This window comes from Odocoileus virginianus, chromosome 9, assembly GCF_023699985.2.
Source record: "Odocoileus virginianus isolate 20LAN1187 ecotype Illinois chromosome 9, Ovbor_1.2, whole genome shotgun sequence".
Classification (NCBI taxonomy): domain Eukaryota; kingdom Metazoa; phylum Chordata; class Mammalia; order Artiodactyla; family Cervidae; genus Odocoileus; species Odocoileus virginianus.
In genome coordinates, this window is record NC_069682.1 from 27,063,525 (window position 1) to 27,090,940 (window position 27,416).

Here is a 27,416-nt window from a genome sequence, read left to right on the forward strand (position 1 = left end):
TTTATTTTTTTGGGCGCCACAATCACTGCAGATGGTGACTGCAGCCATCAAATTAAAAGACACTTGTTCCTTGGAAGAAAAGCTATGACCAACCTAGACAGCATAATAAAAAGCAGAGACATTACTTTGCCAACAAAGGTCCATCTAGTCAAAGCTATGGTTTTTCCAGTAGTCATGGATGGATGTGAGGGTTGGACTATTAAGAAAGCTGAGCCTGAAGAATTGATGCTTTTGAACTGTGGTGTTGAAGACTCTTGAGAGTCCCTTGAACTGCAAGGAGATCAAACCAGTCCATCCTAAAGGAAATCAGTCCTGAATATTCATTGGAAAGGCTGATACTGAAGCTGAAATTTCAATACTTTGGCCACCTGATGTAAAGCACTGACTCATTGGAAAAGACTCTGATTCTGGGAAAGATTGAAAGCAGGAGAAGGATGACAGAGGATGAGATGGTTGGATGGCATCACTGACTCGATGGACATGAGTTTGAGTAAGCTTCGGGAGTTGGTGATGGACAGGGAAGCCTGGCGTGCTGCAGTCTATGGGGTCACAAAGAGTCAGACATGACAGAGCGACTGAACTGAACTGAATATAAGGGAGGCTCCATAAAAACCCAAAAGGAGGGGGTTCTGAGCCTGTAACCTGTGGAGTCTGTTGCTGTCTTTGAGAAGACAGTGTCAGAACTGAGTTGAACTGCGGGACACCCAACTGGGGTCTGAGAAGCACCTCGTGTTATGTGGGAAGTTCCTCCACCCCACCTCCCCATTGGAACTGGGTGCAGGAACTCAGAAGATTATTAGTCTACATCAGTGACCCTGCAGGGTGCTTAGATGTCATTTAAGCAGGAAAATCATAGACATAAACATTATTTTATCATGGAAGGCAAATAGCTTTCACGGGTATCCACTCTGCTAATGTACTCTTTAGTCAGGGAGAGACACATGTTGTAAAATAGGTCATTATAAACGTCTCTTGGGTACACAAACCACGAATCTTGACATAACAGAACCAGAGAAAGTGCTTCCCTGCAGAGGGGGAAATGTCTCCTGATAAAGATTTTTATTAGAAGAATTAACAATTAAAAACTCTACATGAAAAAACAAAAAACAATCACTGGTAAGACATTTCTGTTTGGAACCCTTGTCATCTTAGAGCCGTCACCTTCTGAAAGAGCGAAAGAGACACAAGGAGATTTCAAACTCCCACTTCTTTGAGCCTACTCTCCCACAGTATCTGCAGAGATAAATTCAAATTTAGAGTCAGAGACTGTTATTGCATTATCACCTGATGCAGGGGAAAGTGACTGAAATACCAGTTCTGTTCTATCACTCTTTCTTTTAAATTTATGTATTCATTTAAATTTGGCTGCGCTGGGTCTTAGCTGTGGCATGTGGGCTCTAGTTACCTTACCAAGAATTGAACCCAGGCCCTCTGCATCGGGAGTGCGGAGTCTGAACTACTGCACCACCAGGGAGGTTTCCTCTTCTATCGTTCTTAACTAGCTCTATCTGTTCCTATTTTCCTACTTGAATTTTTACCTAATTACCAAGTACACGTTCATTATAAGACAAATGTCATTAAGTAACAGCCTTATATATACATCAACAGCCTTATAAAAGGGTCCCTCAAAGGAAACCAGTAGTTTTTCTGGCATAAATTCTTTAAAAATAGTCTTTCTTCTCTAAGCATGCCTCTGTTTTTACTATGAGTAAATTTTAAACAAAAATTGAATCTTAAACACACTATTTTGAAATCTGGCTTTTTCTCTCCTTCCACTGAACAAATGTGTCTTGGATTTATTTCTTTCCATGTCAGGATATATTGAGCTACTTCATTTCTTTTTAGCAACTGGGTAGCATTCCCTTGTGTAAGTATAGCATATTTTATGCAACATTCCTATATTAAACATGCTGCTGCAAAAAAATCTTCTGGTACTTACGTCTTTGTGCATTGATGCTAGTTTGTCCATAGGTGGAGATGCTAGGTCAAAGGGCACACATTTTTATTTTTACAAAATATGGTATTTAGTAAAGCAGTTACCAGTTTCCACCCCACCAACATTAAGTCAGTTTCTGGTTCTGCACATAAGGAGCTTAGAAGTCACCACTCCACCCTAGTAGACTGAAAAACCAACAATTCCTCTGAGATCCCTAAGGGAGGCAGGGACACAGGACAACCTGCTGCCCCCAAGATTGGAGCAACAGTTTCTGGGAGCAGAGACTCACAAGTGGCAACCTCCATGGGAGCCAGTGCTCAGGGAGTAACCCCGGGACCGTAATTCACAAAGTCCTGGAGGCTGTGTGTGGACAAGCCTGAGAGTTATCAGCTCAGTCACAGGGGTCTCCCATACTTCCGTGAGTTTTACCCCTGGAGCCCAATCAGGTTTCCATAGTAAGATACTGGAGAAGAATCCCCTCATACTTCTGGAAGGGGAATCATTTTAGAAATACGCCAGACATTCTGTGCTTAACAGGGTCTGTCCTCAGCAGAAACTAGTCAACCAGAACCTAACCAACTGGGCTATGATCAGAGCCTAACTGATCTGAGGAAGGGAAATACCCAACTCCAGCCCCCTTAAGCCACCTATCCCACATCTGTGAGGTCACAGTCCAGAGGCACAGGCTCACCAGAAAACAGAGGCCTAGTCATAGGATCTTAGAACGCTTCCTGTCCCCCCACACCTTACTATGGCATGACCATAGGCCTATTTACAGCAGGTCCTTTTACCCAGTACTTCATGGCTGGCTATTAAGTAAAAAAAAAAATGATGAGGCATTCCAAAAAGCCAAATACACAGTTGGAAAAGATACAGCAAGCATCAGAACTAGACATGGTAGGGATGGTGGGATGATCAGACCTGGGATTGGAAACAACTATGATCATATGCTAAAGGCGCAAGTGGACAAAACAGAAAGCACACAAGAACAGAGGGCAATGTGAGCAGAGAGGTGGAAATCCTGACAGAACCGAGAAGAATCAAAAGCCTGTGACAGAAATGAAAAATGTCTTTTGATGTACTTATTGGCAGACCGGATGTGGCTGAGGAAAGAATCTCAGAGCCTGAGGACATAGCAGTGGAAACCTCAGAACCACCCCCCTCCCCAAACCTGAAAAGCACAGAGAAGATGGAAAAAAGAATAGAGTATCCGAGGACTAGGAGGAAACCAGAGTGTAACATACCTGTAATGGGAGAACCAGGAGGAGGAGAGAGAAACAGAAGAAATACTTGAAACAATAGTGACTGAGCATTTCCCCAAATCAACAGCAGGAGCTAACCCGCAGATCCAAGAAGCTCGGAGAACACCAAGCAGGATAAATGCCACCCAAACAGCATCTTGGCAAATCATTTTCAAACTACAGAAAATCAAAGATGAACAGAGCCGGAGAGGAAAAATTACCTTACCTACAGGAGGCTTCCCTGGTAGCTCTGCTGGTAAAGAACCCACCTGCAATGTAGGAGACCCCGGTTCAATTCCTGGGTTGGGAAGATCTGCTGGAGAAGGATAGGCTACCCACTCCAGTATTCTTGGGCTTCCCTGGGTGGCTCAGAAGGTAAAGAATCTGCCTGCAATGTGGTAGACCTGGGTTCGATCCCTGGATTGGGAAGATCCCCTAGAGAAGGGCATGGCAACCCACTCCAGTATTCTTGCCTGGAGAATCCCATGGACAGAGGAGCCTGACAGGTTACAGTCCATAGGGTTGCAAAGAGCTGGACACAACTGAAGCGACTTAGCACACATGCACACATAGAGGAACAAAGGACAGAACAGCAAATAAGAACATCAGTTTGCCTACATCTCTGCTAGTGCTGAAATATAACCATGATTTTTCATCTCTGACAACCTGATAGGTAGAAAAAAGGTCTCATTGTAGACTTAAATGTTCTTTTATTTAACCAGGAGTGAAGTTGGAAAATAGAAAATGGACCTAATGAGCATGAAACTAAGCAAAAAGATTTCTGGGCAGAAGGCTGAAAGCATGCTGGCTTTTCCCAGCTGTCTACAAGAAAATGAGAACAGAGAGAGATTAACTCAAGAATGAGATTCTCAGCACTTGAATGGAGTTAGAGAATTCCATGGACTGTATAGTCCATGGGGTCGCAAAGAGTCGGACACGACTGAGCGACTTACACCTTAGAGAATACAAAAACCCAGGCAGAATTCGGGCTTCCCAGGGTGGCTCAGAGGTAAAGAATCTGCCTGCTAGTGCAGGAGGCACAGGAAACGCGGGTTCTGTCCCGGGATTGGGAAGATTCCCTGGAGGAAGAAATGGCAACCCACCCCGTATTCTTATCTGGAGAATCCCATGGCTACATAGCCTGCCATGTATGTAGTTTGGCAGGCTACAGTTCGTGGGGTCACAAAGAGTTGGACACGACTGAGCATTGCAGCAGTACTTGCTAGACTCTGAATTAAACTGTTCCCCATCCCCAGCATCTCCAGAAGGTGAAGTTCAGTTCAGTTGCTCAGTCGTGTCCAACTCTTCATCACCAACTCCCGAAGCTTACTCAAACTCATGTACATTGAGTCAGTGATGCCATCCAACCATCTCATTCAGGACTGATTTCCTTTAGAACTGACTTGGTGGATCTCCTTGCAGTCCAAGGGACTCTCAAGAGTCTTCTCCAACACCACAATTCTAAAGCATTCTTCAGCACTCAGCGTTCTTTATGGTTCAACTCTCACATCCATACATGACTACTGGAAAAACCACAGCTTTGACTAGACGGACCTTTGTTGGCAAAGTAATGTCTCTGCCTTTTAATATGTTGTCTAGGTTGGTCATAGCATTTCTTCCAAGGAGCAAGCGTCTTTTAATTTCATAGCTGCAGTTACCATCTGCAGTGATTTTGGAGCCCCCAAAAATAAAGTCTGCCACTGTTTCCACTGTTTATCTATTTGCCATGAAGTGATGGGACCAGATGCCATGATCTTAGTTTTTTGAATGTTGAGTTTTAAGCCAACTTTTATTTATTTATTTATTTATTTAAATTTTACTTTACAATATTGTATTGGTTTTGCCATACATCGCAGCACTATTTATAATAGCCAGGAGATGGTAGCAAGCTATATGTCCATCAGTAGATGAATGGATAAGGAAGCTGTGGTACATATACACAATGGAATATTACTCAGCCATTAAAAAGAATATATTTGAATCAGTTCTAATGAGGTGGATGAAACTGAAGCCTATTATACAGAGTGAAGTAAGCCAGAAAGAAAAACACCAATACAGTATACTAATGCATATATATGGAATTTAGAAAGATAGTAATGATAACCCTGTATGCGAGACAGCAAGAGACACAGGTGTATAGAACAGTCTTTTGGGCTCTGTGGGAGAGGGCGAGGGCAGGATGATATAGGAGAGTGCCACTGAAACATGTAAATTATCATATGTAAAACAAATCACCAGTCCAGGTTGGATGCATGATACAGGGTGCTCGGGGCTGGTGCACTGGGATGACCCAGAGGGATGGGATGGGGAGGGAGGTAGGAGGGGGGGTTCAGGATGGCGAATACATGTATACCCCTGGCAGATTCAAGTTGCATTCTCCACTTTTACTTGCATCAAAAATCTCTTTAGTCCAGAAGATGAAAGCTTCACATATTAAGACATGGCCTCAGGGGACTTACCCGGTGGTCCAGTGGTTAAGACTCACACTTCAAATGCAGGGATCGTGGGTTCAATCCCTGGTTGAGGAATTAGTCACCAGACTCCTCTCTCTATGGGATTCTCCAGGCAAGAATACTAAAGTGGGTTTCCATTTCCTCCTCCAGGGGATCCTCCTGACCCAGGGATTGAACCCATTTCTCCTGCAACTCCTGGATTGGTAGGTGGATTCTTTTAACCACTGAGCCACCTGGCAAGCCCCTAACAGATGAATAAAGAATATATACAATGGAATACTATTCAGCCATGAAAAAAAATAAAATAATGCCATTTCCAGCAACGTGGATGGATTTAAAGATAATCACACTAACTGAAGTCAGAAAGATAAATACCGTATGATACCACTTATATTGAGAATGTAAAATATGACACAAATGAACCTATCTACAAAACAGAAATGGACTCATGAACATAGAGATCAGACTGATGGTTGCTAAAGGTGCGGGGGTTGAAGGAGGGGAGGAATAGGAAGTTGGGATTAACAGATGTAAGCTTTTATATATAGAATAGGTAAACAAACTATATTCAATATCCTATAACAAACCATAATGGAAAAGAATACATAAAAATGTATATATGTGTAACTGAACTACTTAACACAACAATCAACTATACTTCAATAAATTTAAAAAAAGAAAGAGTTAAGCCAAGAATTACCTCTTTTGAGAATCCTTGTTCCTTTCTAATCTGAAGTAGGTGCTCCTAACTCAATGCTCCTCCTGCCCTCTGAAGTGGAAGTGTGAGTTGCTCAGCCGGGTCCAACTTTGCGACCCCAAGGACTGGAGCCTGCCAGGCTCCTCTGTCCATGGGACTCTCCAGGCCAGAGTACTGGAGTGGGTTGCTAGTCCCTTCTCCAGGGCATCTTCCTGACCCAGGGACTGAACCTGGGTCTCTTGTATAGCGGGCGAATTCTTTACCTTTTGAGCCACTCACAAAATACCCTCCCATCTAGCACACACAAAACCTGGTGCTCTTACCTGCTTTTCCCACTAGAGTGTAGGCTCTCTAAGAAGAAAGTCTCTCATGTCTCTTTAAAAAAATGCATGTGAAATAACAGAGACAATATAAGGCCCCAGTCCCTGGCACAGAGCTCCTAGTCTGTTGGAATTTCCGGGGTGGTGATAGCAGTGTCTTTTGTTCTCATGAGGTGCCTGTGGGTGGGCTCCTGGATGGTCATAAAGACCAAGCCATGATCAGAAGCTTGAGACCCCCATCCGCAGTTCTCCAGGGATGTGAGGGGGCAGGAATGAATTAGTTATCAGCCATAAGCCTTCAGGAGCAGAGATCTTCCCGGCTGGTGAGCCTGGGGAGGGGCTGGGAGCATGGACTCTGGAGGGTGTGGGAGTTCCATGTCTCAGCCCTCACCCCTTGCCCCACACACCTCTTCCATCTGGGTTTTCATATGCACCCTTTATCACATCCTTTTACAATCAACTGGTAAGCAGGAAAAAGTGTTTTCTTTTCCTTTTTTGGGGCCATGCTGTGTGATATGTGGAATCTTACTTCCCCAACCAGGGATTGAACCCAGGCCCTCAGCATTGAAAGCATGGAGTCCTAACCACTGGACCACCAAGAAATTCCCTAAAAAGTGTTTTCTTGACGACTGTGACTTCAAATTAACCACAACAAGGAGGGGTTCTTGGGAAGAACCTCAAGTTTGTAGCTGGTTGGTCAGAGGCACAGGGGACAGCCTGGACTTAGGACTGGTGTCCCCAGCAGGGAGGGTGCAGTCTGTGGGATCCCTCCACCTGTGGGATCTAACGCCGTCTCCAGGTGGACGCTGTCCCAGTCGACATAAATTGGAGGATCCCTGCTGGCACTGCAGACGTGCCTGGTGTCAGAAGAGCTGAGGGGGACAGTGGTCAGTCAGGAGAACACAGGAGGAGAACTGGGTTTTTCCTACTCAGATAAACACTACCCGTCCTCACCAGTACTTCTGACCCCCTCCTGTGGACGCTCCAGGGGGCCCATGCACTCCCTCACCTGGAGCGAGAAAGGGGGGCCCCAGCAGGCTGTCTGCTGAGCCAGTGGAAGACGAGGAGATGGAGCAGGTGGAGCTCCCGGGAGCCTGTGAGGGTGCTGCGCCTGCTCTTTGCTGGCTTCCCCTCCCAGCCAGCCTGGCAGCCTTGTCAAGATGCTGCACTGGAAGGCGGTGGGCCTCCGACAGCAGAGGCTAGAGGTCCCCTGAGGACAGAGGCCCCCACCCGCCGCCTGTAGTGCTAGGGAGAAAGAATTGTGCTGATTTAACCCAACAGAGTTGTGGGCTTGGTCTTCACCACTAAGAGGACTCCAGGTGGCAGTCTCGTCACCCCATATCTAGGTCACAGAGGAACTCTTCTTTCTGGTGGTTATTTATGTATTAAAATCACAAACTTCTTGAGATATAGTGACTAGTTCACTTCTCTGCAGAGTCAAAGCATGAAAGGCATGTTCAACAGTGAGAAAAAGTGTTTAAAAGACAAGCACATGAGGGACTTCCCCAGTGGTCCAGTGGTTAAGACTCTGTGCTTCCACTGTAAGGGGCTTAGGTTCGATCCCTGGTCAGGGAACTAAGATCCCACATGCCACATGGTTCTGTCAAAAAATAAAATATATAAAATAAAAGACACTAGCAATTATTATTATTTTAGAAAAGGGTGAGTGGATGAGCTATAGATGTGTGTTTCCCTGTTCTCCCTAATCCTGGAATAGAAAGTAGTGCTTGTTTTCTGTGATACATGAAGACCCCGCCAAATGACACCCTGTTGGTCTAAAAATAGTAAAGCATTCCCATCCCCAAAACGAGCAGTTTGTTTTCATCGGTAGAATCAAATCTGCACCGTTGTGATGTTTATGTTTAAAATCATCTAGTAGGGGAAAAAAAAAATCATCTAGTAGTTAAGGACTTCCAGAAATATCTGACTAGCGATTGGGTTTAAACAAACATCACAGCCAGATACCAGAGCTAGAAATATGCCACGGGTAGTATGGTTTTGCACATTCTCTGACTCGGGAGTCCTTCTATCTCGGGCTTTGCTTCCTCAGGCTTCCCGTGGTTGGTGCCTTGTTAAGTAGGAAACTTCCGGCACTCTGGTTATGTGATTTATGTGCATTTGTGTCAGTATGTGAAGGGCGTAGAAGACAGCGGATCCTATTGGTACCCCCGAGGTCGCCAATGCTTTACTGCCCAATACTAGTAGATTTTTATAACAAGTACTTCTTGAATGGATGGGTGAATAATTCTGGTTCTTGGGGTAGTTCCAAGCACACATTGCCAGGAAGAAGATCTCTGAAAGCTATATTTCTCCCTACCTGCATGGTGATGTCGAGTGCAGCCTATTATCCTGTATTTACTGAGCTGTCTACTACGTGCTCACCACTGCATTGCATGCAGGGGAAGGGTGGCAGGGGTCTGGCCTGAAGGACACTAGAATTTGGGAATCAGAGCTGAAAAGTTTACCTTCCCTAGGATAACTGGAACCAAAAAGGACAATGACAAGTGTTGGCGAGGAAGTGGAAAAACTGGAACCTTCATACACTGCTGGTGGGATTGTAAAATGGTACAGGTGCTCTGGGAAACAGTCTGGCAGTTCCTCAAAATGCTAAAGAAAGATTTACCACATCACTCAGCAACTCGACTCCTAGGTAGATGACTAAATGAAAATATCTGTGCCCACAGACACTTGTATACAAATATCCATAGCAGCATTCTTCAAAATAGCCAAAGAGTACAAGAAACCACCCAAATACCCATCACCTGGTGAATAAAGAAAATGTGGTATATCCATACAATGGAATATTATTCAGCAATTTAAAAAATGAAGTATTAATTCATGCAACAACGTGGATAAACTGTGAAAACACTACGCCAAATGAAAGAGTCACAAAGGGCCACACACTGTATAATTCCATTTATACGAAATGGCCAGAAAAGGCAAGTCTAAAGAGAAAGAAAATGGATCAGCAGTTGTGAGTGACTCAGAGGACAGGGGGGTGTCAGGGGGTGACAGCTAAGGGATGCATGGTTTCAGTTTGGTGTGATGAAAATGTTCTAAAATTGATTTTGGTCACAAATTGACTTGGTTCTAAAATTTGATTTTGTACAACTCTGTGAATATAATGAAAGCCATGGGACTGTACACTTGAAATGAGTGAATCACAGGTACATGGACTGTATCTCAACAAAGTTGCTGAAAAAGTGGCAGATGAAATTTCTTCCATAGGGATGGAAAGATACTGAGAAGCCCTCAGGATAAGAGGAAAATCCCTGCCTGAGAAGATTCTTCTGGGATATCTGATAGAGAAAAGGGTTCAGACTCTCACTACCTGAAGTTGATTACTGAATCCCATACCTTTAGCCACAGAAATCATGCCGCCCTTTTACAAAGATCTCTTGGATTTTTAAGAAGAGAAGTTCCATTTTCCACCTCCCCCACAATTCATACGAAAAATCCATAAGGCAAAGCCTCCCCATTTTGCTACTGCAGGAATGCCAGATACTTGCATCTCTGCCTAAAGAGAATCTGTGGCACATTTTAAACCCCAAGGTAAACCAACAAACTATTTCTCAGCCATGGAAATGTCAAACATTTAATAAGCACATCCTGCAGATCTCTTTGATGTATTCAGAGGTTCTGCAGACTAGGACTTAATGGAATAAGCAAAGGAACACATTTAATAGGAAACTGTAAATGTTTTACAGTTGCTCCAGGAGAAACTAGTGAGAGAGAGAGAGACTGCCAGCTGCCCACAAAGACCCATCCCCCCTTGGTCCAGGAGCTCACAGCTGGACTATGCTTCCCTATTGCTGGCAGGTCAGGTACAGTCACGCAACTGAGTTCCAGTCGCTGGCATGAGAGTGGACGTGAACCCCCACTTTCTGCTGGCCCAGAGAAGAGCCTGGTGGTGCTCTGGGATGCTCTCCTTCCCCTAGGCTGGTTGGAGGCAGGTGTCGGATGAGACAGTAGAGGATGGCAGGGTCATGTGATGGAAGGGGGCCAACCCCTGATGGACAAGATGAAGGGAAGTCCCCTCACCATCCATCTGTATACCTGTCCAGAGCTGTCCCATCAATAAGGAAAAAACCTTATCATGTTGAACAGTTACACTGTAGGGTCTAGTCGTTATAGCAGCTTAGCCTGTCATAACTAACAGGTCAACTGTAAGAGTTTGATGCATGGTATGGAATGCCAAAGATAAACAATTCTTAAATTTTAAAAATTTTCTTGGCCGTGCCGCCTGGAACTTGAGCCCCCTGCATTAGAAGGTGGAGTCTTAACGCTGGACCACCAGGAAAGTCCCAAGAAACAATTTTAGATTTCAGAGGATTCCACCAGAGAGATCACTTACCCCCTCCCCACAATGACCATTAATAGTTTGATATTATAATTATTTTACAAAAATTTCCCCTTTGATTTCCAATTTCCTGCATAGAAAATGGTAAGATTATAAGTGATTTTAATCATTTCTGTATTTTTATGCATTTTCTAAACTGTCTATAATAACCACAATGCCTTGACAACTAAAACATTATTAAGATACAATAAAGCTCAAGAATAAATAGATCAAAGAAGCGGAGTACGCAGGCCAGTAACACTCATTACATACAAGAATTTGATATATGACGATTATATCATAAATCAGTAGTGAAATGAGTTGTGTTGGCTTTGTTAACATCTATCCATACATAGATATGCATCTGGCATATGACAGATGCTCAAGTAAGTATCTGTTGAATGAATTAAGCAAAAGAATGACAATAGGGACTTTCCTGGTGGTCCAGTGGTTAAGGCTCCGCACTTCCAATGCAGGGGGTGCAGGTTAAATCCCTGGTGGGAGAACTAAGATCCCACAAGTCACTTGACATGACCAGAACACTTCCAAATAAACAATTTTTTTTAAATCCAATTAAAAAGAATGACAATAACTTCATGTCAGTGAAATAAATAATTTCTTAAATAAAGACCCAAAAGTACACACTATAAAACTGGACTACATCTAAGTTAAATATTTTGATTATGAACAAAATTTTAAACCTACAGAAGGAGGTGAGGAAGGAGGTGAGGTATTTATAAAACACATGATAAAGTAGTAATAGAAAGCTCTTTTCCTGTTTACATTCTATCTCTAGCATAGTATAGACAGGCAACATACTATCCTGGTTAGGACTGCAGGCCTTAGCTAGAGTCGGACCACCTGATTTTGAAACCTGCCTCCACTACTTCCCAGCTGTGTGACTTGGAATATATTACTTAACCTCTCTGTCCTTCGGCTTCCTTGCCTGCAAAAGATGAAGTTTTCAAAAGATGGTGTTCCCAAAATTGTGAGGATAAAACAAGTTAATATGTTAGTAGCTGACACACAGAAATCACTCAGTCCATGATAGCTATTATTATGATTATCCCACTTTATTTTTCTTCATATAACTTTTTGAGAGCTAAGAATATAGTATTTATTTGTCTTCCTCTGACTAGAACAAAAAATCCATAAGACAGCCTCTTCCATTTTATTCTTAGCACCTTAACAGTGTCTGAGGTGTAAAATAAATATTTGCTGGATGAATGAGAAATCAATGTAAAAATCATTAGGAAGATAAAAGACCAAGAGAAGAATGGGCTAAGGATATGAATAAATGATTTGCAAAAGAGGAAATCCTAATAGTCAATAAATTTCTGAAAAGATGCTCAACCTCATCAGCAGTAAGGAAACTGAAAATGAAACCACCTCAGATTCTACTTTTTCTCCTTGATTTGCCAAACATTTTCAAGTCTAATAATACCGGAAAAATGTGAGGAAAGGGAACACTTATATAATGCTGGTACAAGCACTTTGGTAATAAACTGGCACCCCCACCTTAACTATCATCAGCATCAGCATCATGATCATCCTCACCACACCTCCATCATGATCACCACCACCGCTACCATCAACACCATCACCACAATCAACATCACCACCACCATTATCAACATCATCACCATAACCACTATCATCACCATCACCCTCACCATCACCACCACCACCACAATCAACATTATCATTACCACCATCACCATATCCACTACTATCATCACTACCAATATCACCATAACCACCATCATCACCACCACTGCCATCACCATAACCACAATTAACATCACCACCATCATCATAACCACCATCATCATCACCACCAGCAACATCACCATAACTACCATCACTACAATCAACATCATAATCACCACCAACATACCACCATTCTCATCACTGTCATGGTTGTTGGCATAACAGTTAACACTTCAGTGCAGTCATGGGGCAAGCACCTTACATATATCTACCGTGTAAACTATCACAACAACTGAGTGAGGTTAAGTCCTCTGACGATAGTTACTCCCAATTTACAGAAGAGGAAACCACAATATGTAGAAATTAAGTACCTTGCTGAACATCACAGGTAAATAACAGCAGAGCCAAGGACTCCAATGTCACTCAGGCTCCAGGATCCAGTTAATTACCATGCTATATCATCTGCTATTTATGCACTGCCGCTGGCTGAGTATCTGTTTAGATATTTATTGGCAATCTCGAGGTCTTTGGGGAATGACCTCTTCTTTCATGAACATTTTAAAAAAATTAACCGGGTGGTCTTTTATTGAATAGTAACAGATCTGTATGTGTTTGTGTATAGGTGTGTATGTGTATTCTGTTTGGGATCTCAAGTCACTTTACTGAGAGGGAAAAGCACTACGCAGGAGAATATATATATGAGGTGATTTTGGCACAGTTTAAGAAAATTGTAGGGGTAACCCAAGGAGCATCACAGTGCCCAGTTGACGGAAGAAAACTCATAGCCCCATCGCAGGGGAGTTGGGCTGAGGTCAACTCAAACTCTCCAGAGTACTGGCCACAGGCTGTTCCCATACTCCATCAGGGCACCCATCTGATATAGGCCGACCATGTGGCTGCCCCCTTCAAGAACTGATTTTATCTACAGTTCAGGTTCTCTTAATAGAGGTGCCATGAGTGAGTCTGGTTTTTTGTTTGTTTTTGCCCACACCATTCATTCTGTGGGATATTCCCGAATCAGAAATCAAACCCATAACCCTGTATTGAGAGCACAGAGTCTTAATCACTGGACTAACAAGGAAGTCCTGAGTGAGTCTGTTTTCTCAGCAGCCAATGTGCGATTCCAGTCACGACTTCTTCATCTGCTTCCTCCCCAAGTGTGATGCACAGTCCAGAGCAAGAAGCCAACCTTGCCGCTCTCAGCCACCTGGCTTCATCACAGCATGACCTTCAACAGGATTTCAGCCACCTCATCAATTAGGGAGCTTCACCCCTAGCTCAGCAACTTCTTTCCCCGAGGTACTTTAGAACCGTATCATCTCTGGTCAAAGTAGAAAGTCACAGAGAAGACCCTGGAGAGCTCCAAGCTCAAAGCTACCCTAGAAGTTCGTGACCAGTGAGGAGCAGAAACTGACAATGACCATTATAAAGGTCTGCCAAGGAGACAGGCAGCGGTAGCTACTGAGGCTGGAGCATGGGGCAGCGGCCACAGTGGGACCAGCCAACAATCCCAATGTTTCCATGTCAGCAGTAGAGGGTAGCTGTCTCCGGCAGTGGCTCACCAATAAACCCTGGGCAACCCTGGCCCAGACAGAATAGGACCCTGGACGATTCCCTTGCTAGTTTCTGGTCTACAGTTTGTTAACCAATTCCCCCTTTTAGATATTGGGTTGTTCCCAAGTTTCTATTTCTTTCAGCTTTTACCATAACCTAAATGTGGGAAAACTGGTCCTATCTCATTAGCCTTCTTTTTTCACGATTATTTCATTATTATCCAACATGTTTGAGGCTTGCTTCCCATAAAAATCCATTCTTTCATGTTGAGGTTTGACAGAAAACAAAAAAATTCTATAAAGCAATTATTCAATAAAAAAATAAATTATTAAACAAACAAACCAACAGAAATCCAATTCTAATAAGGCTGTGGAAACATGCTCAGTCGTGTCCGACTCTTTGCGACTCCATGGAATGTAGCTTGCAGACTCTTCTGTCCATGGGATTTCACAGGCAAGAACACTGGCATGGGTTGCCACTTCCTCCTCCAGGGGAACTTCCCTACCCAGGGATTGAACTTGAGTCTCCTGCTAACTCATCATAAAATTTTATCAATACGCACTGGCCAGAAGTAGTCCAGCGTGAAGTTTAGTTTGTGAAGTAAGACTTGTCTTTGCAGATTATCCAAGATCGGAATGAAGGAAGAAATATTTTAAATGCTCCTAAAAACTGTTTGTATATCTTTAAGGTCATTACACATAACTGAAAACTAAATATAAACTGCTCAGTTATTCCACAAACAAATTTCTTAAAAGCATATTTGCTTGCATTGCACTTAACACTGTTCCAAGATGAAATGGTGAAGAAGACAAGTAGAAAAATCAAGTTTTTCAAAAAGGGTCGAGGGTGTTGGTAGAGCACAGCCTTCAAGATAGTCCAGATCAGTGAAAAACGACCCTATTCCCTACAGCCTTTCTCACTCATGCTCACAAATGTTTTTATGACAGAAGATCAGCCCATACACAGTTACACAGTAGCCCCCACTTCTGTGACTTTTCTCATTTCCGGATCTTTCAGAGTGAATGAAGATGATTAACAAGTCAAAAAAATTTTTTTTTCTGGCTGTGCTTCATTTCAATATTGCATTACCACTGTTATATTTAATAAGATTAATGTGCCAGCAAAGTTCACAATTTCATGTGCTTTTCAAATGATATTCCTATTTCTGAATTCTCTTGCTAGATCCAATTTTCATTTTTAATAATACTTCCTCTTTTGAATAATTCCAATGATACTCATGGACCTAACCAATTCTCTCATTAAAGGAATGTTCTATGTTTTGATGAAATCCTTATGGTTACAGCGTGTGACAAAACATTAGGCTCCCCCTGCCCCGCCGCACTCCCAGAAAAATCTGATGCAGAAGCGAGGGACAAAATGTGCCCAGCGGGGAAGGAAAATCATCATCTCAGGCAGTTAAATATGTGGGGAGGGGCAAGAAGGCTCCAACAGCAGGAAGGTAATAGCCAGATCTCATCTAGGCTGCAGGGATTCCAGGGACTGATGCCTCCGAAGGGGTAGGTAGAAACACTGGAACAGAGAAATCACTTGCTTGACCTCAAGTAGAAGAGCTGAGTGATGAGTCTGTGATATGAGACCAAGTACAAAGGCCAGAAACGAGATGCAGAGAAAACACGATTTCAGCGGGCAGTCAAGGTTCAAAGGCCAAGTGGAGGCTGTGCAGGTGACCTTCTTCTCCGGGAATCACGAAAGTGAACTTGGAGTTCTCAAACATAAAGGACAGGACCTCCCATATCCAAAAGGGAGCCAGAGGTCATGGTCCACTTTGGGATGGTAGAGCAAAGAGGGAAGGACATTTTTTAAAAAAGCAAAAGCAGATGCAAACTAGTACACAGAGGATGGATAAAAAAACAACATCCTACCGTATAGCACAGGGAACTATATTCAATGCCCTATGAAAAACCAGAATGGAAAAGAATGTGAAAAATATACATATGTATAATTTTGTCATAGAGCAGGAATGAACACAACATTGTAAATCAACTATACTTCAATAAATGTTTTAAAAACAAAATTAAAAAATAAAAATGTAAAAAAGCACAGAAACACCCCAGAGCTCAGAAAAAGTGTCTGAAAGAGAAGAAACAGCTAGCAATGCCTAGGATGACAGCCTAAAGGTGGGGACAAGTCAGGAGTCAGGCAGGACAGGCATCTGTTTTTTGCACTGTTTATATTGTCCCAACCTTTGGGCTGTGAAAAACAGGTTAATCCAAGGAGCTCTGGGAGCCTCACAGTACCTGAGGCACAAGGTCTCCGGTCCTTAAACCTGAGGGATGGATGGGACAGGGCTCAGGACAAAGTGCGTACTTGTTAAATCCTACAAATTTGAGAGCCAAATCCTTCAATTTCCCAATGAAGACACTCATACCCAGAGAGATTCATTGACCTCTATTTCGACATCTGACTGAAGGGGAGTTTTTTTGATTCCTGGCTTAATACTTACTTCCACATACCACACCGCCTGCCTAAAACTTGTTAATGGCTTTTAAATTATTCATGAAGAAATATCTTGAAGAAGTGCTACACATCCAAGGATACTTGTTTCAGCGTTGTTTCATTAGCACAAATAATTGAAAACAGCCTCATGATCTAAGAACAGGAGACAGATTGAATGAGTAATGGGACATCCATGCAATGATGGTACACAGTCTTTCAAAAAATTAGGTTCAGGGTTTCTCTGGTGGCTCAGTGGTGAAGAATCCGCCTGCCAAAGAAGGAGACACAGGTTCGATCCCTGATCCTGGAAGATCCCTCATGCCTTGCAGCAATAAAGTCCGTGTGCCACAACTACTGAGCCTGTGCTCTAGAGCCCAAAAGGTGCAGCTACTGAACCCATTCACCCTAGAGCCTGTGCCCTACAAAAAGAGAAGCCACTGCAATGAGAAGCCAATGCATCCCAACTAGAGAGTAGCCCCCGCTCGCCCACAACTAGAGAAAACCCAGCGCAGCAATAAAGACCTAGTACAGCCAAAAATAAAAATAACTAAATAAAAAATAAAAATTTTTTTGAAAAATGAGATTGAGGGAATTCCCTCGCAGTTCAGTGGTTGGTTAGGATTCGATGATTTCACTGTCAAAGGCCCAGGTTTAATCCTCTGTTGGGAAGCTAAGATCAGTGCAGTCAAATAAACAAAAAATGAGATTGGTCTATGGGTTTTGATATATAATAGCCTTCCCTGATAGTAAAGAATCCATCTGCCTGCAACACAGGAGACCCCAGCTTGATTCCTGGGTCGGGAAGATCCACTGGAGAAGGGACAGGTTACCCACTCCAGTATTCTTGGACTTTCCTGGTGGCTCAGCTGGTAAAGAATCTGCCTGCAATGCGGGAGACCTGGGTTTGACCCCTGGATTGGGAAGATCCCCAGGAGAAGGGAAAGGCTACCCACTGCAGTATTCTGACCTGGAGAATTCCAAGGACTGTATAGTCCATGAGGTCGCAAAGGGTCGGACACAACTGAGCAGCTTTCACTTTCACTTTCATAAAAATATGTATATGGATCTCCAAGATACACTGGTAAGTGACAATTCAAGTTGCAGGAATGAAGGGGCATGCTGCCATTGGCGGTGAATGCTCGTGCACACATGCACACACCCCACAGCCTTGTACGTGTGCAGGATGCCACCAGGGGGGCATGTCAAGAACTGGCATCAGGAGATGCTCACGGCGAGGGAAACTCGAGGCTGTGAGGAGAAGTCCTCCTCACAGGATACCCTTCTTGTGCCTTTTGAACTTTGTACCATATGCTCGTGAAAGTGAAGTCACTCAGTCCTGTCCAACTCTTTGTGACCCCATGGACTGTAGCCTACCAGGCTCCTCCGTCCATGGGATTCTCCAGGCAAGAGTACTGGAGTGGGTTGCCATTTCCTTCTCCAGGGGATCTTCCCGACCCAGGGACTGAACCTGGGTCTCCCGCATTGCAGGCAGATCCTTTAACCTCTGAGGCACCAGCGAAGCCTACCATATGCTCGTACTACTAATTATAAAAGACGGAGGTGCCTGCGAAATCAAGGGTGACACACAGAAGTCCTATTCGTTACAGTACAGGTCGAGCTGTGCGGGTCAAGTCCCAAAACAGCAGCAGCACAGGACACAGACGCCCACGTCTCTCCCGGGGAAGCTGTAGCTTCCCTCGATGGGGAAGCTCCGCTCTCTGCACCATGTGGCCCTGCCACACTCACCTGTGAGCCAGAGCTTCCTTCCCATGAAACAAGGGTCTGCCTGAGAAGGTGGCTGGGGCGTGTGACGGGTGCAGAGGCGCTGGGTGAAGGACGCACAGGGTGAGGGCCACAGGGCCTCTGCCAGGGGCTGTCACCCTCAGTCACAATGACGGGGAAGGCATCATGACAGAAAGGGTGATGGAGCTGGACTTTGAACTCGGAGAAGAGGCGGAGGTGGGACTAAGAGACCACGCTCAGAGGGGCACTGCAGGAGGCCGAGGCCTATTGGAAGTGGGGTGGAATGGATGCCACTAAATCCCTAAGAGGAACAAAGATGTCTGACATTGAATTTGAACTTGTTTTCTGCCTTAGGCTATAGTCAAACCTGATTCACTGGAAAGACCCTGATGCTGGGAAAGATTGAAGGCAGAAGAAGGGGACGACAGAGGACGAGATGGTTAGATGGCGTCACCGATTCAATGGATATAAGTTTGAGCAAGCTCCAGGAGATGGTGAAGGACAGGGAAACTTGGTATGATGCAGTCCATGGAGTCACAAAGAGTCTGACACAACTAAGCGACAGAACAACAAATAGTAAGACCCTGCCCTCTAGAGTCACAAAACTGTATTTAGCGGTTCTTGGTGGGGGAGGTGGGAGGAAAGAGAACTACTGTATTCCACTCAGGGTCAAAGGTCTAGGGAGTGGAGAAGGAAATGGCAACCCACTCTAGTATCCTTGCCTGAGAATCCCATGGACAGAGGAGACTGGAGGGCTACAGCCCATGGGGTCGCCAAGAGTCAGACACGACTTAGTGACTAAATAACAACAATACTTAAGAATTCCAACTATCAAACTGTCAAACAAATTTTAATCAACCATGTTAAAAGAAACATTGGATTATCTGCATAACCCCTCCAAAGAAAATATTACAAAATCATCTCACATGAAAAAGCAATCAGAAACTAATCAGCCAAAATGTAAATAAAATTGTATTATAAAGATGTGTCAGACAGTTATAATTTAAAATATGATGTTTCTCTGGATATAATTATACTTGTAGTATTTCTCAGATTTTTAAATTTATAATCTGTTTTCTCTTCTCATTCCAATTAAATACCATCTTTGGTTCTCACTATGTGAAAGAAAAAAAAAAGTCTAGGGAGAAATGCTACAGGACCCAAAGAAATCAGAGCTAGTGATGGGGGAGACAGGGGCAACAAGGATGTGCTGGAGGACCATGAAAATCTCAGTAGCCACAAGACCCCCAGGAATATGTATGAGCTTGAGCCATTTTGTTGGATATTAAAGAAAAGAGTGATTCTGGAAGGTAAAATGATACAGAAACCCTTGGGTTTTAGAAAAATGAGGAGAAAAACCCCAGCAGCTTCTAGACTGAAAACATGGCAAAACAAAGAAAAAGAATATGGTTGCCTATAAAAGAGAAGCAGACAGGCAGAGAAACATCTGTTCCACTAAATGCTAAAAGGTAATAAAAAGATAATAAAATAATGTTTACGGAGCTTGAAGGAAAACGATTATCACAGAATTATGCTTGCATCCAGGCTCTGGTTCATGCAAAAAAAGCATCTTCAGACATATAGGAGGTTAGAAAATATATCATCCACACACTCTAATAAAAAAATTAAATGAGAAAATACTCAAAGAAGAAAGGGGAGGGTGCAATTCATAAGAAATAGTGGTTAGCAATGAAAACAGTAAAGCTGTCAAGACGGTTTAAGACATTTTTTACACTATGGATGTGAATATAACACAATAGTTAAGAAAAAAGCTTTAATATAATACAAGGGCAAAAAGAAAAGAAGCCAGATGGAATTAAAATCCCAGATTATTTCAACAAAACCTAGGATATGAAAAGGAAGGAGAAATCCAAATATTCTATACAGTTTGTCTTGTTTGGTAGTAGAATATTTTGGACATTGGTTAATTTTTTACATTGACAGAGAAATACAGGAAAAAAGCATCCTTGTTAGAAATTTAACGGTAATTCCCAGAAGAAGAAAAATAGGATATAGAGCTCCTAAACCATTAGAGGAGGAAAAAATAAAGGATGTATGGAAACGTGACATATTCTGTAAAACACAAGAAAAGAATGAGGAAGTATTCTGAATACCAAGAAGGCTTACAAAATTCAAAGGCAGGATATGATCTGAGCTGTCTAACATATCAGCCACGAACAACATGCAGCTATTAAATTCTAATAGTTTTGAATTAAAATTGAATAAAATTTAAAATTCAGTGCCTCAGTCACACTAGTCACATTTCAAGTGGCCAGTGATCTCTGTATCAGACATTTTCATCATAGCAGAACAGTCTAGCAGACAACACTCACAGCCAGCGCAAAATACAAGGTAATATGAGTCTATATAAAGTATGATCCTATTTATGTGAAATATACATTTACATACACATATAAATATATGAAAGGGGTACCCAGGTGGCTCAGTGGTAAAGAATCCACCTGCCAATGCAGGAGACACAGGGTACTCGGATTCAACCCCTGGGTCAGGGAGATCCCCTGGAGGAGGGCGTGGTAACCCACTCCAGTATTCTTGCCTGGAGAATCCCATAGACAGAGGCGCCTGGTGGGTTACAATACATAGGGTCACAAAGAGTCAGACATGACTGAGCACACACGCACGTAAACATACAAACACTGACTGAGTCAGTGAAAAAAAATAACAAAAACATCTCTGTAATGTATGATCTTATGTAAATATATGTGCGCATATATATGTATATACATATAGATAAGTATAAATTACACTGTTAATAGTGGTATCTCTTAAGTAAGATGACTAAGGGGCTTTCTTTCTCCATATATCTTACTATTTGTATTTTCATTAATCGTATTACTATTACAATAAGTAAAAGTCATTAACATATTTTCAGTGGGAGTAACCATAGACCAACCAACCAATCTCTTTCTTGAACTTGGTTCCAAACCCTGGGTTAACCCAGTAACTGACTTTAACTCGTATATATCTACCATGTACACTTGGGTTAATAAATAATTTCAAGATGGCACAGCATGTGTCCAATATACTTAGAGACTTGCTAGAGTTTGACCAAGCCCTGCAAGAAGTTTGTTCTGAGCCCTAGAGTGATAGCACCCTTTCAGATGGAAACCTTTGATCATTTTAAATGTTACTTCCCAAACCAGGAGGTTGCTTGAGTAAAACTTGTCAGCTCACCTTTCCATTTAGATTTAGATTAGATGTATGTGTGTGTTGATTCTCTTCGATTGTGTCCAACTCTTTGCTACTCCACGGACTGCAGCCCACCAGGTTCCTCTGTCCATGGAATTTTCCAGGCAAGAATACTAGAGTGGCTTGCCATGCCCTCTGCCAGGGGATCTTCCCGACCCAGGGATCAAAGCTGTCTCTGGTGTCTCCTGCATTGGCAGGCGGGTTCTTTACCACTAGCACCATGGATAACAGATCACATTTCAGAAAGAACAGTTTTGAATTATCCCTTAAGTTTTCCATGACAAGAAAAATATCTTGAGCATTCTGGTAATTTTCTGCATCTTCCCACAGACCCTACAGTTGACTGAAGAGAAGATCAACAAAGTCAGAACTAATGACACAGTGCACAGAGTAGCTTCCAATATCCACCCCCACCCCCCCTTAAATTGGAGGTAAGAGAAGAGAGCTTAGGGTCTCTGTTAAAAGAATTTCCAAGTTTTAAACTTTCCCAAATGCCAGATCTTTAACTTTTTTTTAAGAAAAACAATATATTTTAAATGTCTGGGAATAACCCTCAAATACCAAAACTATTTCAGATCTACCCTAGGGGATAGTAAAGTCATTTATCTGCCAACAAAGACATCTTCATATATGCTTACTTTATTCCCTATGTAAATATTCTTGATAACTATTCACCACAGTGAATAATGAGGGGAAAGTTCTCTCTGAGTGAAAAGGGGATGAGACACATCAATTTGTTCAGGAAATATGCACTTTGAAAGTTAGTGTTGGTAAAGTAAGGAGAGATTTGGTTCTCCTGCCAACTTAAATGCTAATTTAAAAGAATCCACCTGCAACGCAGGAGTCATGGGTTCGATCCCTGGTTTGGGAACATCCCCTGGAGGAAGAAACGGCAACCCACTCCAGTATTCTTGCCTGGAAAATCCCATGGACAGAGAAGCCTGGTGGGCTACAGTCCATTAAGTTGCACAAAGTTGAACAAGACTGAACACACCTGCACACTTTTCTCCTGGGGCTCTAGTTTTAATATGTGTAAGACAATAAGTAAACACATTATACTCAATGGTAGATGTAAATTAATTCTTTCAGGCCACAAGTGTACTATTTAGTGAATGACTGCTCTGTGTACTGACCCATACCTAGTGGCTCAAAGTGATCATTCACCTTTAAAATATCCATTCCTTCAAAGCCTCATTATTTGTCACCTGATTTCAACTGGTGGAGAACGAAGAGGCCAGGTGTAGAAAAGAGGTGTCTTTCAAATTTTAACATTTGTAAACTTGAGCTACTTAAGAAAAAAAAAATCTAGGTTTCCACTGAGCCATATCATCAGTACCCAAGCCAAATAAAACACAATTACTCCCTCAAATTTGGCACACGCCATCTGAATTCAAATCCAAAAAAGTGGTCCAACTAGCACAGCCACTTGGATTTTTACTAATTTCCTTGTATTTTAATAGACTACAATAAACCCATTACAACAATTTCTTCCTTCTAGAAGCTTAAATCATGTTATCTGTTCTTGGGTAAAATATTTCAGTCCATTGAGCAGCTCTAATTTTGAGTAACTGTGCTAACATATAATTAATGTGCTGATGCACTAAACTGAAAACCTCAGAAGAAGGCATGGAGATGCTTCTGGGTGTGAACATGAGAACTGTGCACAGCCTCCTACAAGGTTCCTGCAGGCAGCTTCCCCATCACCGGCTACACAGGTGAGTAATTTTCTGTACCATGGGACATTCTTGACTATATAAGCAAAGAAGTACATAATCAAACCTTCAAAATGATGAAGAACAACAAACAGACATTACAGGGGAGAAGACAGACTGTTAAGGATCTTGCTAGAAAGGCAGGTGCTAAAGTTTGGGGGGTAACTCAGCACATTTGCATCTGGGCCCATTTCTGGCACTAGTGCCATTGTTTCAATAACATATCTATATTTAGCTATCTATCATAGACCAATTTCTATCGCTGCATAAACAGAACTGGAGCTCAGATGTCTGCAGAATTTCCTTTCCTCTCTTTAAAAAAAATATATTCAGACTAGAATTCTAACATTCTGTACTTGCAGCTGCCACTGAAAAATATTCATGCCAATGAAAGATACATTTAGTCAGCTTTTCTCTTTCTTGATCTCTTTTAATATTTCATAACACTTTAAAACTTAAAAGTTCCTGTCTTAAATAAATCTCCAAGCAGACGTTAAATAGAATGTAAATACTCCACACTTTAAATCATCAATCATTTAAAGAATCCTCTCCATGAACTGAATAAATAAGCCATCTGTGACTAAGGCCTCCCTATCATGTTTTTAAGCTGACCCACTTCTTCGCCAGTCACCACGGTTTGCAAAATCTCACTTCTAAAGGGATGAGTGCTGGGCGCCAGAGCACAGTTCGAATCCAACAGGGTAATAGGGTAATTAATGTAAACACAAGTTGGGATTTAAAATGATCCCCCCTACCTATAAAAACAGAACTTCAATATCCCCCTTCACCGGGAGGAATCTTCCCACCCAAGGGAGAGCGAATTAAGTGTGCAGCGAGGGAGAATGGGAGCCAGTGAAAGGAAGAAGAAACCTGATCAGGTGTTAAAACGCGTGTCTTTGGACATCAAACAGCAAACGATCTGGTCGTGTCGGCGGGAGCGACGCCCCAAGACTGAGCTGAAATTTGGGTTGGGACCGCTCCAGAGATGCGGACTCGCTCGGCGGCGGCGGACCTGCGCTACCCCAGGAACCCGGCCGGGGCCCCCGGCGCCCTCTGCCCCAGTCCGCGAGGGGCAGGGCAGCCAGGGCAGCGCAACTTTCCGCAGCTCCCCCGCCAGCGCCGCGGAAACCAGTAGGGGCAAATCTCAAACTGCTCCCCGCCATCGGAGGCTCGTTCTCCCGGGGGTGGTGGCGGCTGGGGGAGGGGTGGGAGGGTCTGGGAGGACTTGGGAGGAGGGTGACAAGGAGAGGAGAGAGGAGAACCGCTTCCCACCGGCCGGGCCGCCACAAAGGGAAGGGCGTCGCGTTCCCCTCGATGCCACCGAGTCACACGCCGGCTGGGATGCGGACACGCGAGGCCAGAGGGTGACAGCGGCGTGGCTGGTCCTGGCGCCCCTTCGCCCACCCGCGGCCTCGCCCCCGCCGCCCAGCTCCCCTCGCGAGCCGCACCCCCGGACCTCCAGCCGCCCAGGAGGCGCGCGAAAGCCACGCGGGGGCCCGCCCGCCCCGGAGCCGGCGTCCGAGCGGAGCCCGGGCGCGCCTACCCTTTGGCGTGCTCCGTCTCTTCCTCATTGTCCCCGTCGATCCCGCACGTGTCCTGGTCGTCCAGCTCTAGGCTCTGCTGGCTGGCCGCGGACTCGCTGTCCTCCGCCATCTCTCCGGCGCGGGCTGGGAGGCGGCGCTCAAGGCCGTGAGCGCGGGGGGCGGGCGCGGCGAAGGCGGCAGCTGGAGAAGCTCCCTCTAGCGCAGCTCGCCGTCTCCTCCCGGCGCGCCCGCCCACTCTGCCCCGCCTCACCTTCTTTGCGCCCCGCCTCACCTCGTTCCGTCCCGCCTCGCCCCGCCCCGCCGCACCGCGCCCCGCCCCGCCGCACCGCGCCCCGCCCCGCCGCACCGCGCCCCGCCCCGCCGCAGCCCAGCCCAGCTTCGCCCCGCTCAGCCCAGCCTCGCCCCGCTCAGCCCAGCCTCGCCCCGCCCCACCCAGCCTCGCTCCGCCCCACCCAGCCTCGCTCCGCCCAGCCCCTCTTTGCCCGCTTTAGGGGCGGTGCGCGCGCCCCCGCCGTCCGGGGTGGGGGGCGCTCGGGACAGCGACACGTGCTGTGTGCAGGGGCGTAGCCCTGGAACACGCCTCAACCCGCTGACCCCAAATTTTGAGTCTTGGTTTTTGGAGGATAGACAATGCGATTTTACATCTGTTCATATTAAGAAGAGCTTTCAACTCTGCAGGAAATTCATACTCAGGGGTAGGCCGTGCTGAGGCCACTGATTTCCAGAACCCAAATCCATCCCCCAACCCCAACCAGGTACACTTTGTAAAGATTTTTCATACGTCTCTCTGTCCAGTGTACTATAAAGTCAAAGTCTAAACAGAGTGCTTCCAGTATTCCCACCTGTCCATTCCAGCTGGACTCGCGGCCCTAAAACTCTTGACAGAGGACAGTGTAGAGCTGCCCCTTTTTTTGCTGGACCGCTTAGCCCACAACAGCCATTTTGGGGGAAATGGGGCTTGAAGAGTGTCAGGGGCGCCATTCTGGCATCCTCAAGTGAAGGTTATGACCTAAACCTCCAAGCACAAGTGGGTGGCCTTCTAGACTGAAATGGTTCTGTGTCTCTCCCGGTGAAGGCAGGAGGGTAAGGAGGCACTCCATGGATTGCCAAATAAAAGGTACATGAAGTCCAAACTCTTGTTTGCTCTTGCACTCTGTACACCCCCGGTCCTTCCCTTTGTTCTCCTTTCATGGACAGAGTTCAGGGTCCCACTAGGTTCTGGGAAGCCTGCATGGTTTTACAAAGGCAATGGAAAGATAGTTAACAGAAATGCCCAGTGAGGGAAAAGAGACTTTAAAAAGCTACCTGTAATTTTTGGTGTGGGTCCCTTTTTTTTTTTACAAAAGGTATTGAGAGCATTTTGTGGCTTCTTTGTTTTCCCCACAAGCAAGACCATGCCCTTAAAATGATAGAAGTACCTAAAAACAAAAATAGAGCGATTTCAAACTTCACCAGACTTTTATGACTGCCTGAGGTTGAGCCTGCAAAGGTTCTGAAAGGAGTGGAAAATGGGGCCAGATCACGAAGGAAATACAGGCTTTCTTTCACAATTGCAACAATTTCTGAGACCAAAAGTCACATGTGAGCTCTGGCTTCAAAGTTTAGGCAAATACAGATCAGTGAATTTCCTTCGGTTCCTCCCTGTGGATATGAAGGTTGGATAATGGTAACCTGGTTGGGTAACCAGCAGAATCCTGACCAAGAGCAAATCAGATCAGTTGCTATAAACTACTGGAAGGGTTCTCTCTCTCTCTCTTTTTTTTTTTTGGAAGGGTTATCTAAAAAAGAGAAATGCAAATCAAAACTACCTCGCACCAGTCAGAAAGACAATGTCTACAAACAATAAATGCTGGACAGGGTATGGAGAAAAGAGAACTCTCTTGCACTGTTGATGGGAATGTAAATTGATGCCGCCATATAGACAAAAGTATGGAGGTTCTTTAAATAGCTAAAAATAGAACTACCACATGACCCAGCAATCCCACAACTGGACATTTATCCTGAGAAAACCATATGGAAAGAAACACATTTACCCCAATATTCATTGCAGCCCTATTTACAATAGACAGGACATGGAAGCAACCTAAATGTCCATCAACAGATGAATGGATAAAGATGTCATGCATATACATAATGGAATATTACTCAGCCATAAAAAGGAACAAAATTGGGTCATTTGTGGAGATGTGGATGGACCTAAGTGAAGTAAGCTAGAAAGGCAAAAATATTGAATATTGATGAATATATGTGGAATCTAGAAAAATGGCACAGATGAACCTACTTGCAGGGCATGAAAAGAGACACAGGTGTAGAGAATGGACATGTGAATGGGGATGGGGAGGGTGGGTTGAAGTGGGAGTTTAGGATTGATGTATATACACCATGTGTAAAATAGTGGGAACCTGCTCTGTAGCATAGGGAAATCGGCTAGGTGCTCTGTGATGACCTAGAAGGATAGGAGAGGTGGGAGGAGGTCCAAGAAGGAGGGATATATGTATAT

At 44.1% G+C, this 27,416-nt stretch overlaps 1 protein-coding gene across 6 annotated transcripts in view; it reads right to left on the minus strand.

Moving 5' to 3' along the window:
• Nucleotides 1–27,416, minus strand: part of NMT2 (N-myristoyltransferase 2) — a 61,627-nt gene that overhangs the window by 31,379 nt on the left and 2,832 nt on the right. For 2 of the 6 annotated variants that reach the window (XM_020881364.2, XM_070472109.1), the window contains exon 1: nt 24,916–25,169. The exons of 1 other annotated variant lie outside the window; for it this stretch is intronic. In XM_020881364.2, coding sequence (XP_020737023.1) covers nt 24,916–25,025 — 110 coding nt within the window. In that variant the 5' untranslated portion in view covers nt 25,026–25,169. Of the gene's footprint in view, nt 1–21,645; nt 21,669–24,915; nt 25,170–27,416 lie in introns of those variants that run through there. 3 more of the 6 variants (XM_020881365.2, XM_070472110.1, XM_020881367.2) reach the window with 2 other exon arrangements.